The following is a 14,427-nucleotide window of genomic DNA, read 5'->3' on the forward strand; positions in this document are numbered from 1 at the left end:
AAAAAGATCCCACAAAGCTTTCAGTAACCTATGGACAAACTGGAGAGATGTATTTATTTGACTTTCTTTCTTCTTTTCCTCTTCCTGACCAAGCATCCTCACCTCATCTAATGTCAGGCACCTTTAACATACTTGTCATTTTTCCTTCAGACTTATCCTTAGATGATATTTAGATAGATGATCATGGGGTTAAGAGAGAAGAAAGAAATTAAAGGAGATAAGAATAGGGCATCCTGCAGTTTGAATGTATGTCATTGAGCCCTTGGTCACAGGTGTTTGCATCATTTCCCTTCACCAAATATTTTTTCTGTTGGGAAACTCTGTCTCACCATTAGATACTCTTTGTTTATGAAAGAGACACCAGTGCATTCTTTTCCTCTCACAGATAACTTACATATTCTAAGTTATTAATACACTTTTTAATCATGTCTTTAGTATCTAACAGCATAAAGAAAACAAGCGGGGCTTCCCTCTTCCAGTTAATTTTATCTCTGGCCTTGTTTCCTCTCCTGTTTCAGTGAACACCTAATACATTTAGGCTAAAGGTAAACACAAGTAGAATTTAAAAGATAGAACACAAGGAACCAGAAAGAAAAGGGAGAAAAAGGGATGCTTGATATTAATGATGTCAGGCACATATACAAGGTATATTGGTTTCCTGTAGTATCACCACACATGGATACGACCCTTAGAAATAATAATAAACCTTAAAAAAAAAGGTTTGGGTTTCTTTTTTTTTTTTTTTTTTATTTTAAGTGTCAATCTGGAACATTTAATGAAATCAGGCTAGGGTAGAAACTAAACATTGGATCAAACTTGAGCATTCCAAAACTCTCTCTCCACTGACAAACACCTTGTCTGCTGTGCAAAAGAGCAAAGCCTGTAAACCAGCTAGACAATATTTCCAAAGGGAGTTTTTAACTTGAAGGCATTTCAGGGCCTATCTGTTTCAATGTATAGTATAGAATAATCAGCACACTCAAGGGAACGCCTCTGTTGAAGAATTTGCCTAATTTGCAAAAATAGTATGAACTTTCTCATCTACTCTTCTACACAGTCTATCTAGCTCTTTCCTATCCAAATCCTCAATTTCCCAAACATTGAATCACTCTTAAAAATCTCATTGTTTTCTACTTTTCCCATTTTCTTTTCATTTTAACCCTCATTTTCAGATTGACCTGAAATTCAGAGCACCTATCTCTTCCTTTTCTCTACAAACAGCACTAACTAATTGTATAAAATTAAACTAAAAAGAAATATTGAGTGACTTACACATGTGGGTTTATATATTTATATACACATATATGCATATATAACACGTGCGTACATGTTTATGTCTATGTATATGGCAGAAAGAACTTACCTATGTCCCAGGTAAGGGGGTTATTCTGTTCCATCTCCCTTTTCCCTATGACATACCAAATGCAGGCCATCCAGTGAGCAAGCAAGGCAAACATGGACATGAGAAGCGTGAGAACAATTGTGCTGTGCTGGGAGTAACGATCCAACTTCTGAAGGAGACGCAAGAGGCGTAGCAACCGCACTGTCTTTAGGAGGTGGACAAGGGAAACCTAGGAGAACAGGGAGAGAAAACAACTTGTCAGCAGTTGACTTCTACCACACAGTTCTCTTGTTTCAATGAAAGGAAACTATCTTCTAAAGTTCTATGAATTTTTGTCCATTCTTCATTCAGTTACATAGCTGCATATTATGTTTAGACTAAATCTTAAGACAGCAGAGAATAGCAAAGAAGATGGTTAAAAAAAAAAAAAAAGCATTTACTTTTGCTGTGTACATACATATTTACTATTTCTGATTTAAACCAAACAAACTTGAAACACTTGGAGATCTTTTGTCTTTTTTTCCTGCAAAGTCTTCATTCAGATTTAACTTCAAAAATTGTGTTTGTGCAAAAATGGATTCTTCCCTGCACTAGAAGAGAAACATAATTGTCAAAAAGACCAGTGTTAATTTGATTCCAGTATGAAACCACAAAATAAACTTATTCAAGCACACGATGATTTTCAGTTTCTGCTAACAGCCAAATAGTAAGCCTAACTCAACTATGTACGAGATTAAACCAGCTTAATAATTAAGCCTCAAAGAGGCAATAGCATATAGCAGATATTTTGCAGAACAAGGAAGCAGAGAAGTGAGTGGAGAATCAGATTTGTTCTTCAGATTTAAACCTGCGTTCAGGGGCCTGAGCACATTTTACTGCTCTGTATTGAGTTGGAGTAAAAAACCAAAAAACCCTTGTATTAAAACTTCTAATACTACTTCTTAAATTCCTTAGCTAAAATATTGCCTTTCGAGGGTATGTGCCAAAAGCAGCACCTAATCTGCTCAGCACCCTTAGTATACAACAGTTTATGAAGTAGATAGGCTCTAGCACTAGAGGAGATGCAGCAATGCACAGTCTCTGGATGACCCCATCCCCTCCAGAGCATCCTCCAACCTATATCCACACCAGAGTGTGCACAGCTCCCAGTTTTGCACGGAGTGTACTTGGCTCATGTTTCAGCTGTTGGGTAGATTTAGCAAACAATAGGCGGATTAGGATCCCAAATAATTTTACTTTAATTTTTTGAAGATTAAATAGCATAATTTTGCATTAACAGTAAGATTTTTTTCCCCTTCACTAATGAGACATTAGGACTAATGCCTACTAGGTACCTGACTAATACAGGATACATGCATCAGCTAGAAAAATAACATCAAACTTGACAGGGCTTTCTGCAGCCTTCCCAGAGCATGGTAATGAGCTCTCCGAAAAGAAAGTCTAAAAGCACAGCTGGATCTACATCCTTTTGCTTTTGCTAATCCAGAATAACCTGAAGCCAAGCCTTTCTGCTTCTCTTACCAAAACTAATACTCTGAAATCTTTATTTTATAGGTGTACATTCACTAACATCTAGGTCTGGGTTGACTGATAAATTCCGTAGCATGGGGTTTATTTAGATTTATTTATGAAGACTTAATGATTCATTGATTTTATTCCACTTTCAGGAATTAAGTAGGTGGGAAACCTGTAACAAAGAAAATAAAAGATCTACAAATATTCTTTTTTTTTTTTCTACTACAGTTTTGATCGTGCATATGTAATTCTCCCATGAGCTTCTTCATGCAGTATTCACTGCCCATTATTTCTTTCTTTTTTTTTTCCCCCTCAAGAACCTTTACATTTTTTCTCATGTACCTAGCTGAGGAAAAACAAAAAGAAAACCATGACACTTATTTAAAATACTTTGAAGTCCACTGCAGTCTGGAATAAGATCTGACAGAGCACACAGACAATTATGGTGTCTTCTTGCATTTCTTTTATCCATCTTATGTCATCTACAATAAGGCAATGAAATTAATGATGTCTGTGGTCTTAAGTACAAGAATATTTGCAAGTCTGTGGCAGAAGACTGTCAAATATTTGAAGCAATTGCCATGTTTGTATTAATACAATCATATAACTATTAAAATATAATTATTCTAATTGAATGCCATGCCACTATACCAACTGCCTCTTTTTCTGTAGTGATTAATTTCCCAAAGTCTCCTTTTCTTCTCTCTCATCAGCTTGTTGGAACCAAACATGGTTCTGTTGCACTCTTGACATAAAGGGCTTAATTCATCACTGAGTTTCCAAGGTGTTGTAGTACTATATAAACATATATATATAATGATTGTATATATAATGGTTGTATATGTGCTATGGCCTTCACACTGGAGCCTTATCTCTACATGGGTGACTATGTTCTACCACATCACAAATAAAAAATGATAACTTATGTGAAATTACTTTTTATTAGATTCTTACAAATAAGAAATTTCAAAATGGCTGTTACAATAATAAGTGAACCCTGCCAGTTATCACTTGTCACTAAATTCTGACCACTTTTGTTATGTTACAGAACACTGGTAGATATAAAAACAGTGAATCAGATATCATAATCTTCTTTTTAATGTGCAGACATGTTTCATTTTAAGGCCTAAATACCTCTCATTTCAAAATAATTTCATCATAAATTTGAACATGATGTAATTAATCATATGTAATTGCACTGGATTTTCTCATTAGTCATGCCAAACGGTCTTCTTGTATAGTGTCCAATCTGTCATTGGAAGACCTGAAATGCCATCAGGCAGCTTTCTTTTCTATGTCACAAATTTAGAAAGACAAAATGAGGAGTCAGCACTCATACTTGTGCCTGCATAGATTTTGCTTTGCCCACAGGTATAAAACCATCTAAATTTTCCATTTGGTTAATCATTTTAGACTAGCTCAGTTAACCTTTTTCTGTCAAAATGACAGAGACAGAATTTTATCTAAATCTAACACAAACTCAATCATAGCATAGTGCTGAGAAGTACTGAGGAATAAAGATACTACAAACTAGTGACAAAATTCTCTGCTTGGAAGAATCATCTCCTATGGCAAAAAGGAATTAATAGGAAAACATGATACATTTTAAGAAATGACTAGTGGCAAGGATCTTTCATCCTTTTTGTCTGCTTGGTTAGTTGATTTTCCTCACAAAATGATACTCTTACTCTATAACCACCAATAGTTACTTGGAGAGGAGCAAATTCAGTCATTATAACTGGCACTTAATGGCCTGTTTTTTACTTCAGCAGCATTTCACACCACATTTACACAGATTAAGGGATCCTTTATGCCAGATGAATACAAGGATGGAAGGATCTGGGGTCTCAGCAAGCACTGAGGTTAGGCAGGAACATGCCTGAGGTCTCAGACCTCCAAAGAATCACCCATTTAGTGGTAGGGCAGAATCCCTTTAAGGTGTAAAGGCAGTAGAGCCAGCTCATACAGTTTCACTTTTTTTCTTTATCTCCAAGGATTGTGAGAGACTCCACAGCTTTTTTACGCACTCTAACTCCACAAATGTCCAACTGGAGGATGACACTTATGTGCCATACATACCTAGGTATGTATGGCACTATACCTATAGCTTGCAGAGTTTAGAGCATCCCTAAAGGTTTGGCGTTTGTGCCAGGGCCTGAACAGCAAAGGAGTGAGATGCTCCCTGATGCCCCTTCTCACCGTTCTGTTGAGGCAACATCTGAGAGTCGATGGAGTGAAAATCTGAGAACAGACATGAGGAAATGGCTTATTAAATCATAAAGTCTGAAAACCATGGAATGTGATTAATACCTCCCCCCGCTCTTGAAACAGTTGATAGTTATTGTTATCTTGAGGATTATACGAATAGTTGCCTTGTCTTGCCACGAAGGGAAATACGATATAGTAAGGCACTCTGTTCCCTCGAGGAACCATAGAAAGAACAAAATGACCGAGTTTGCTGGGGTGAATGCAGGGTGCAGACTCCCAAATTCTGGATTTGCTCTCAGTTACCAGAGGGAAGAGAGGGTTGGCCCTTGAATCTCTACTGTGTAGTAGTCTTTACCAGATAGCAGGCAGCTAACAAAGTTAGGCCAAAGCAAATGAAGGGGGCAGACCGGACCTTGCAAAAAACTTTTAACAAGGTGTTTAACTCTTGGAGCATTCAGGGAGCTATGCCTGTCAGTCCGTGTTAATTTTGAGTTCAACATGGCTATATAATTTATTATGTGGGACTTTGTGTTAGGACTTAATCTATCATTAATTATCTCATTAAGAATCTACTACTAATAGAGAGACATTTCGGTGTCCCTGGATATTTTTAGTCACTGTATTAGTAATCTTATTAGGGAAATTTTTTTTAAAAATACAACAGACAGGAGATGTGTATTAATCATATTACAGTAGCATTTTTAATATTTTAACTGTAAAAATAATTATTGAGTAATACTTTCTTTTCCAGAATTCAGTACAGAAAGCATATCAATCTTCTCAATGGAAAAAAAAAAAAAAAAAAAAAGAAAAAAAGATCAATTTTGTTTTTTTAAATTTTCTTCTTTAAGGAAAAGATCAGACTTGGTTCATTCAATGAAAAATTCTTAATGGAAATAAAACCAACACAGTTATGCTGGCTGTTTGGTTTTAATGCAAAGGAACAAACTGAGACACTAGTGTATTTAAATAGATTACCCACCCGTTATAAAAATCAGTGATTGAAGAATGTGGAATTATTAACTTTCTGGTTTTAAAAGCTACTGCATTAACATCAGATTGACTGTTTTTTAACAAATAGAGTGAAAAGGAAGATCATCAAAGGAAATGGAACTAAATGATAAAATCAAACATGATACCTTACATGGGAGGCTTCCTGACTAGTGTTTTTCTGGGTTTGGTTGGTTTTGTGTTTTTTTCTGATATGTGTCTATGCTATCATCTATGTACTTGTGTGTAACTCACATTTAATGAAAATGAGGTTGAGTGCATCTGTTTACAAAAAATCAAAATTTTAAGAATTAGAAAGTGAACAGCTTAAAAGACTAAATCTCTTATGAGGAAAATCCACAAAAATTGATAAACCTCTGCCAACAATTTTTCTAAAATTAAACTTGCTGGTTCAGAGGAGGAGGGGATGTTTGGGGGTTTTGGGGGGTTTGTTTGTTTGTTTATATTTGTTGTATTTTTGTTTAGTAGATTCTTACTCTACTAAATCTAATAGGGCTATCAGAAGAAAAACCTTTGTCTTAGCATAAGTAAACCAATATAATTGTGACCCATCATGACTGTGATTTCATCAGACATTGGACATCAGACATTTTTCAAGGCAGCTTAAGCATTTTGTCATTATATTCCTAAAAAGCATGAGTTAAATCCAAAGCCAAAGTTACTGACAGCTGTAAGTAGATGTTATAACAGACAAAAATTAGCGATGATGCTGTAATTTTTGCACTAGAATACCCAGAAATAAAGAGAAAGAATGTTCCTGGCTGAGTAAAGAATGCTGACCATAACAACGATTTACTTTACCACAGTAGCAATTTATGAATGGTGAAAAATTAAGGACTGAATGTATGCAGCATAAGAGAGCAAAAGCCTTAAGGAATTGCATTTGAATACAGTAAGTAAAAATGAAGCTAACATAGGTGCAACTGTTTACAAAGTAAGGATAATTGAATCAAATATATGGTACATATGTGTCTTTCATGATAATGAATGGCCACTTCAACACTCAGTCTTATAATACTTTTAATCAACATGTACAATTCCATTGTATTCCTTCTTTCAGCATCCAATGTGAAAATATGCTACAAAGCTGAAAAAGACACCAAGCTATTTTAGTTCATTCAGTTTTAGTCTCCAGATCTGGAAACAAACACCTCTTGAACAAAGAACAATTAAAAAAGACAGGTTAGTACTTACCACAGTGACGTTGAAAGCATAAAGAAGATCAAAAGGAAGTGCAGCAATTAAATCAATAATAAACCAAGTAGTCACGTAGTGGATACAAATAGATCTTGCTTCAAATATAACTTGGCCAGACTTGCTGACATATGTTGTTCGGAAATTTAAAATAATATCTGCTTGACAAAGAATGAACAAAATCAGAGACAATGACTTCTTCATTCCTGGAGATAACACCAGCAATCCACCATAACACTGATTATTTTTCTTACGTATGGCAAAAACCAGATGAAGAATCTAATACAGAAGCAAATGAAATACGGTGGTAAGACATATACACACATAGATTGAAATCAATTGATGTAAAAAGTTGTTCTTTGTAAGGAGTAAAAAGAATATTCAAAAGATTTAAAACTCACTGATTTCAAAGGAAGTTTGAACTAAAAAAAAAAAAAACTCCAAACCAAAACCAACACCACCCCCCCCAAATAAACAACCCACATTGCATTATAAATTGCAGTACTAAATATTGGTATAGTATTTTTCTTAATGACAAAAGAGGGTATGATTGTTGTGCGTAAAACCTATTTACATTTCTTTTGAGATAAAAAAAGATCATTAATTACTTTATTTAAAATGTGTAATAGAAACTTTCTTTTAGTGATGACTGTTCAGCACAGAGAACAAAGTCATCCCCAAGGATAACCATTTGTTTATCAGTGGAAAACTGCTGAACTCATGTGAAAAAAAAGGCTTTTGAGCTATGGTGGAAATCACAAAAGTGATATGAATTTCTTGTTGGCTTGTGCATTTTTTATGTTCCTATCTAACATTCCAGGATGAATGTCTTTCAATTTGAGATAGAGTTTTGACATGTCTTGCCAAAACACATTAACACTCAAAGAAAAGCTCAGGTCTTGACAACAGAATCTCAATTATTTTCATGTCCTACTAGACAAAGACTGTAATCTGTCCTGGAGCTATGCACCCAGCTTCTACCAACATTAGTGAGAACTACTTGTATAACTTTTACAATGTCAGAAAAGAGCACAGCCAACCATCAAAGCTGGTGTTTTACAGCAAGATAATTAGCCTGCTGCCTTGCAAATTTTAATGCCTCATGTTGAAGACAATCTCATAAAAGAGAAAGAAGTGATCCCAAGTGTTAGGAAGACATTCAGAGTGTGAATGATTTTTTTTCTCATTAAAAAATAACAACTGCAAGGTGATGGTCTTGGCAGCCTGAAAGCCAGTGGACTTTCTTTAATACCCAAGTTATGAGAGGCAGCTTTCCAGATGTTATTCCAGTGTGTAACAGACTTGTCAACTGCGTTTGTAATCTAGGTAGCCTATTATTAAGTGTTACAACGAGGCAACCGCATTCCCTTGTGCCCTCAGCCTCTGTCCATGGCAGCAATGGCAGCACTGACTCTGCTAGCTGATGCACAAGATGTGCCTTCAGCTGCTGCTTCTACGCACTGCTCTTGGAGGGACGTGGCAGCAGCAGCTGCTGGGGGCTGGCCCTGCACCATATACAGCAAGGAGCGTGCAGGTGTTTGGGAAGTGTTTGCTGCCCAAACAGGTGTTTCTTACAGTCACTGGGGAAAGGGACATAGAAATACCAAATGAAGCACCCCCAAGTGAAATCCAGCCTCTTGCCCACCAGTAGGGTGAAGGTATAGGAAGATGATGCCTGCCTTGTAAATGAAAATAAACACAGAGTATAAGTATTTCATGGTTTCAGTCTATTCAAGGGATTTGTTTTCTTTTTGGATGCAGATATTTCCTTTCCTCACATCTAGTTTCTTCTGTGCTATGTAAGCTTGCTAAATTCGGCACGTTCCTGACAAAAAAGCAAGCTATGAGATCCTGAAAATTAAGCATACCTCAACTTTTGTCTCTTCGTACTTAAAACATAATGAACAATGTCATTGTATTGTATCATAACTTGGTTTTAATGCAAATCAAGGTAGAACTAAAACGTGGGTGGCAGTAGGATTACTAGTAGGAGTAGTAGATTCATCTGCTCGTGGTTTTCTAGGCAGGTTTTCTGGGCCTGGGAACTTTTCTTCCTGCTATACACAGATGAGAATGAATGCTTAATTTCTGATATACCTTTTATCCTACATTTTACATTCAGTGTATGAGAAATGTCTGCAAAGAACAGCATGTATGAACAAACAGACTCCCCTCAGACAGCAAAATTGAAGGATAGATTTTTTCAGAGTACGACACACAAAACATTGCTACCACTAGAGCCATAAAAAGACTAGCGGGTGAGCTTTGTCCCATTTGCAAGCTTTTGCACAACCTACACAGCAAAATGCAAAACAGAGCATTAAAAGATTTTTTTTCCCCCATGATTTATTTGAAAATAAAAAAAATTAAAATAAAAACCTTAGACTTATATAGAACACATACACTAAAAATAGAATATGTAAACATTTATGCAGGTCTCTTTAAATAAGCCAGATTTAATTAGGTTATAGTTGTCAGGTATTTTTCCCCTTTCCTGATTTTTCCAATTTATCAATGACATCGCTTTTCACTTTTCCCCATATTTGCTTTCTTTTTATTGTAGTTTTTGTTTTCTGTGCCATTACTTCTGAATCAAGAAAGCTTTGGAAACTACACTTTTCAACAACGTTGTTAGTATAATGAGGACAGCCAATATGTAGACTTACGGTAAAGGAGAGCACTGTAAAGCAGAGCAAGAGAAAAAGTATCTGACCAAGTTCATGTTAAATGAGTAAATCTACTTGATATAAAACAATCTGACACGTTAATAAAAGCTCAGTGGAAAATGCTGCCTCATTGAGAAGGCATAGATTGCCACTAGTCCATATTAAAGCACTTTATCATTTCCAGAATTTTATTTTAGAATCTTTTGGTATTAAAAGAACATTACAAATGGAAATTGTTTGACTCTCACTATACCAGGACAGCATTGGATAGTGGTATCTACAGGACTCAAATGCTTAGGGCATTGTCTACGTTTGGATCAGGCAGATTCAGTATTTTTAAGAACTACTTTTTCATGCCTTATGAACACAGATGCTGAAATAGAGCAGCCACACAATCCATGCAGAAATTACTGTTGAAGTCCTACAACAGAGTTTACACTATTGTTCTGGCAAAGGAGTTTGAAAATGAAATCCATCCATCTACTAACTTTACCCAGTTGCTTACACTTCCTTTTAAATATAGAGGAGTAGCTGACACTCAAACGAATTACTAACTCTTATCCAGGTTTGAGCAGGAGATCTGTTGCGATCATATAGTATCTATGACAGCATTTCCATCAAAAACAGCAGTATCGAACTTTCCTTTAGCATATTTGTAGAGATGCTTGCTGTGATGTGCTGCTTGGACATTGTCATGATGTAAGCTACAAAGAATTGGAGCTGAAGACCTCTAGGTTTCTGGGGCACAAGGTGCAAGAATGTTTGCCTAAAGCACTGCCAAACATTGGTATAATGTGTTACAAAAGCGTCAATTTCCATCTCATTTAATTCTCATCAGATTTGCATTGAGATACTCATTTTGTGAATTTATGTTATGTTAGATGATGCTCTGAAACGCAAAAGGATCTGATGAAATTCATAGCTGCTATAAAACAGTCATGTTTCATTACATAAGTTTGATTTTTTTTTCCCTCTTAACCGAAAAAAACCCCAACCAGGTTTCAAAGTTTCATCTCCCTAGAGATTTTCTTAAAGTTTTTATAACATCGTCAGAGAAGCACTTCTATGATAGATCAGCTTCTATAAAATATTAATTAGAATTTCATTTAACATGTACTAAGACAGTGCACATTTAATCAATTTCATTGTCATATGCATATTTTTCATATGCATATCCCTTAAAGAAAGGATAATTCTGTTGCATAGTTTTACAATTTTATAACAAATAAATGTTAATAGTTCCGGTTCTAAAACATTTTGGTATTTTGTATATTATTTTCAAGTTCTTTAATGTAGATAGTAGAAATGATTTTTCAGCTATATTTAATCTTGTCTTTCACTTTTATGGCTGCTATACTTTGGCAGTGAAACACAGGCACAAACAACAAATGTATACTTTTTTGCAAGGACAACTTACGCCCACAAAAAGAGAGGCAGATACTGAAAAATATCATATATTCATATTATGTAGGATGATAAACACAGCATCATAGATGCCTTAGTTTCAGATATATACTAGTTGTTCTATATGCTTAGTAATAAAAATTCCTAACAGTTTCTAAAAAATAATAACTACCTAACATGGGTTTAGATGTTCTGTGGTAATTTGGGATGAACTAGTGTTGTGATTTCTTTTAAGGGGGGGGGGGGGGGGGGGGGAGGGGAGAAGGGGAAGGGGGAAGAGAAAGTTATTTTTGACTAAAAATCAGTTAATGTTTAGATCTGGAAAACATGATCTTATGATACATATATTGACACAGTGAAAATATGACATAATCTAAGATGTGCACTTGGAAGTGTAAAAGAAACTTTTCTGAAGACCCCAAGTGCTTTAGCAACATATATGTTTGGAACAAATTTTAAGCATGAATTAACATTCAGGACATTAAGGAAAAACAATAAGCCTTCCTAGTCAAAACCAAAACCAAACCAACCAAACAAAAAAAGTTACAAAATTGTAAGATACAAAATAACCCAGAGACTATAAATGAAATGCAGAAGAGATCAGTGACTATAAAAATTACAAATCTGAAAATGAGAACAAAGCATAATTAAGTTTAAATTAATAACAAAACCGAACACGTGTATAGAATATTACAGTACACTTGCCTCTTATTTTCTAAAAAAAAGAAAATGAAAACTCTAGTTTTGGAATGAAATAGGAAGATTTATCACTCTAAGTGATGCTGCAGATGGTACAGAAGCTTATCAAATAGCAAAGGAGGCATTAGACATTTCAAGGAGACTTGTGAAAACAAAGTTCCACCTAATATTCTAAGTGGAACTTGCTGAGAGCCACTTTCTGAATCACCAGTATTAACTTCTAATAAAAATCTCAGAAAATTGGAAAAATGCCAGGGAAATGGAATTTACCATGATCATTTTAATAATTCAGAGGAAAAAACCCCCACACTAGAAGTGATGATCCAGAAAAAAATAGATTTGCTTATGACAAGAACAGCAGATCAGTCCGGCATATCAGTCTGTTTTGCTCATGATGATAATTAGTGAGTGATCTCTCCCCATCCTTATCTCGACCCACAAGCTTTTCGTTGTACTTTTTCTCCCCTGTCTGGTGAATGAGAGGAGTGATAGAGCGGCTCTGGTGGGCACCTGGCCCCCAGCCAGGGTCAACCCACCACAATATGTTAAATGTGTAGTAATAACAAAATAACAATACGTGTTGAAGTATAACTAATGCCATAAGTTCATGGAGGGTGTGAAATCCACACACTGTCTTTTGCTAAGAAAATTATGTCTGATACACCTATCAAACTAGTTGATTGCTGCAGAATACTTAGATGTGCTCAAGTTATTTCATCCTGTATCATCATCATTTGAAGGTCTGCATTAACCAGAATATGAGACACATAAAACAAAAACCAAAGCTGGCTTTCTGCTCAGTTTCAAAATGTTGTTGCTATGGGTTTGTTTATAAACAAAACTGTTTCTGGAGGATTCATCTTGGCTGATTAAGTTCACAGTGATACAGTAGTTCTGAACAAAGAAGATGGATGATGGTGGCCAGTCCAAATCCAAACATAAAATGAGTGATATATCTCCATATAATAGGCAAAACACACCTAAGACCCAAGAAGGAAAAAGATATCTGTAGAAGGGGAGATTCTGGCTTGGAAAACAATGACATCAAATGAGATTTCTAATATTTAAGAGTGTCAGTTTGGGCTTAGGACAAAGCTGTGGCAAAACAGAAAATATCACCTGTGAATAGAAAACAGTTCATGCCTTTGGTGAAACAACTACAGCCATACAACTCTACCACCCACACCTCAAGATGAATGAAAAAAGAGAAGAATTAAAAAAAAAAAAAGTGGACTTGACTTTACATGATGCTATAAATTCAGCTTTGTTGGTTTACTCAGCTCCAGAATTTTACCTTTTTTCATCCACTGATGGATGGCTAATTAGGCAAAACAGGATACACTGGGCAGACATTAAGAAAATACATTTTGGAAATCAAATATGGCATAGCAAATGTGATGAACTTGCTGAATTTGGATTCATGTTAAACGCTTTTATACTGTATAACACAATGGCATACTAGAGATATCCAAGTTACGTTCAAGCAGACAACACATATGCACGGACTCATGTAACGTACATGAGGGGAATGTATGTATATAGATCTGCTAGGGAGAAGAAAGGCAGGTTTGACTGTCATGATCATCCTTTGCAGTATTGAGTCACTCTGTTTTTCCCTTAATTTCATAGTTTTTTGGGGAAAATAGATTGATTTGCATTTCTCCCTACATGTTTTTTAGGTAGAATCATAGAATCATAGAATGGTTTGGGTTGGAAGGGACCTCAAAGATCATCTAGTTCCAACCCCCCTGCTGCGGGCAGGGACACCCTCCACTAGACCACATCACCCAAAGCCTCATCCAACCTGGCCTTAAACACTTCCCAGGGATGGGGCATCCACAACCTCTCTGGGCAACCTGTTCCAGTGCCTCACCACTCTCACAGTAAAGAATTTCTTTCTAACGTCTAATCTAAATCAACCCTCCTTCAGCTTAAACTCATTACCCCTTGTCCTGCCACTACACTAAGGCTACACTAAGACTGGGTAAAGTAAGAACTTGTCTTCAAGCCTGTTAATCATTATACTCAAGAAGCCAGGAAGCAATTTTTTTCCCCCCACTGATACACTACTGAGAGCAAAGAGAAGAGGCAGACAGAGACTCAGCACAGAGAGGGGATCATGTTGGACCATTCCTTTGAGGTATCAGACAAGATTTCTTTAGGATACATTTTGATCAAATGCCCAGTTCTAATGCCAGATCTGGGTCTGGAAAAGAATTCCTTTCCAGGTTTCACTGACAGAAACGTTTTATACTGTCTTCTGCGATCTGAAGCTACACAGTCTGCTAAGATAATTTGACATATACTAGTTAACCTATACACTGCTAGTAGTGGGTCTATGGTATTTCTGACAGTTTGATCTCTGCTGTTCCCTCCCTTTTACCCATT

At 36.0% G+C, this 14,427-nt stretch overlaps 1 protein-coding gene across 1 annotated transcript in view; it reads right to left on the reverse strand.

Annotated features, from left to right (window-relative positions):
* KCNH8 (potassium voltage-gated channel subfamily H member 8) overlaps positions 1–14,427 on the reverse strand; it is a 197,443-nt gene that overhangs the window by 72,675 nt on the left and 110,341 nt on the right. Inside the window, exons 6-7 of the mRNA XM_075747138.1 lie at positions 7,271–7,428; positions 1,364–1,571 (exon numbers count right to left, since the gene is read on the reverse strand). Of these exons, the coding sequence (XP_075603253.1) occupies positions 1,364–1,571; positions 7,271–7,428 (366 nt within the window). The remainder of the gene's footprint in view (positions 1–1,363; positions 1,572–7,270; positions 7,429–14,427) is intronic.

This window comes from Balearica regulorum, chromosome 2 (genome assembly GCF_011004875.1).
Source record: "Balearica regulorum gibbericeps isolate bBalReg1 chromosome 2, bBalReg1.pri, whole genome shotgun sequence".
In the NCBI taxonomy this organism is placed as follows: domain Eukaryota; kingdom Metazoa; phylum Chordata; class Aves; order Gruiformes; family Gruidae; genus Balearica; species Balearica regulorum.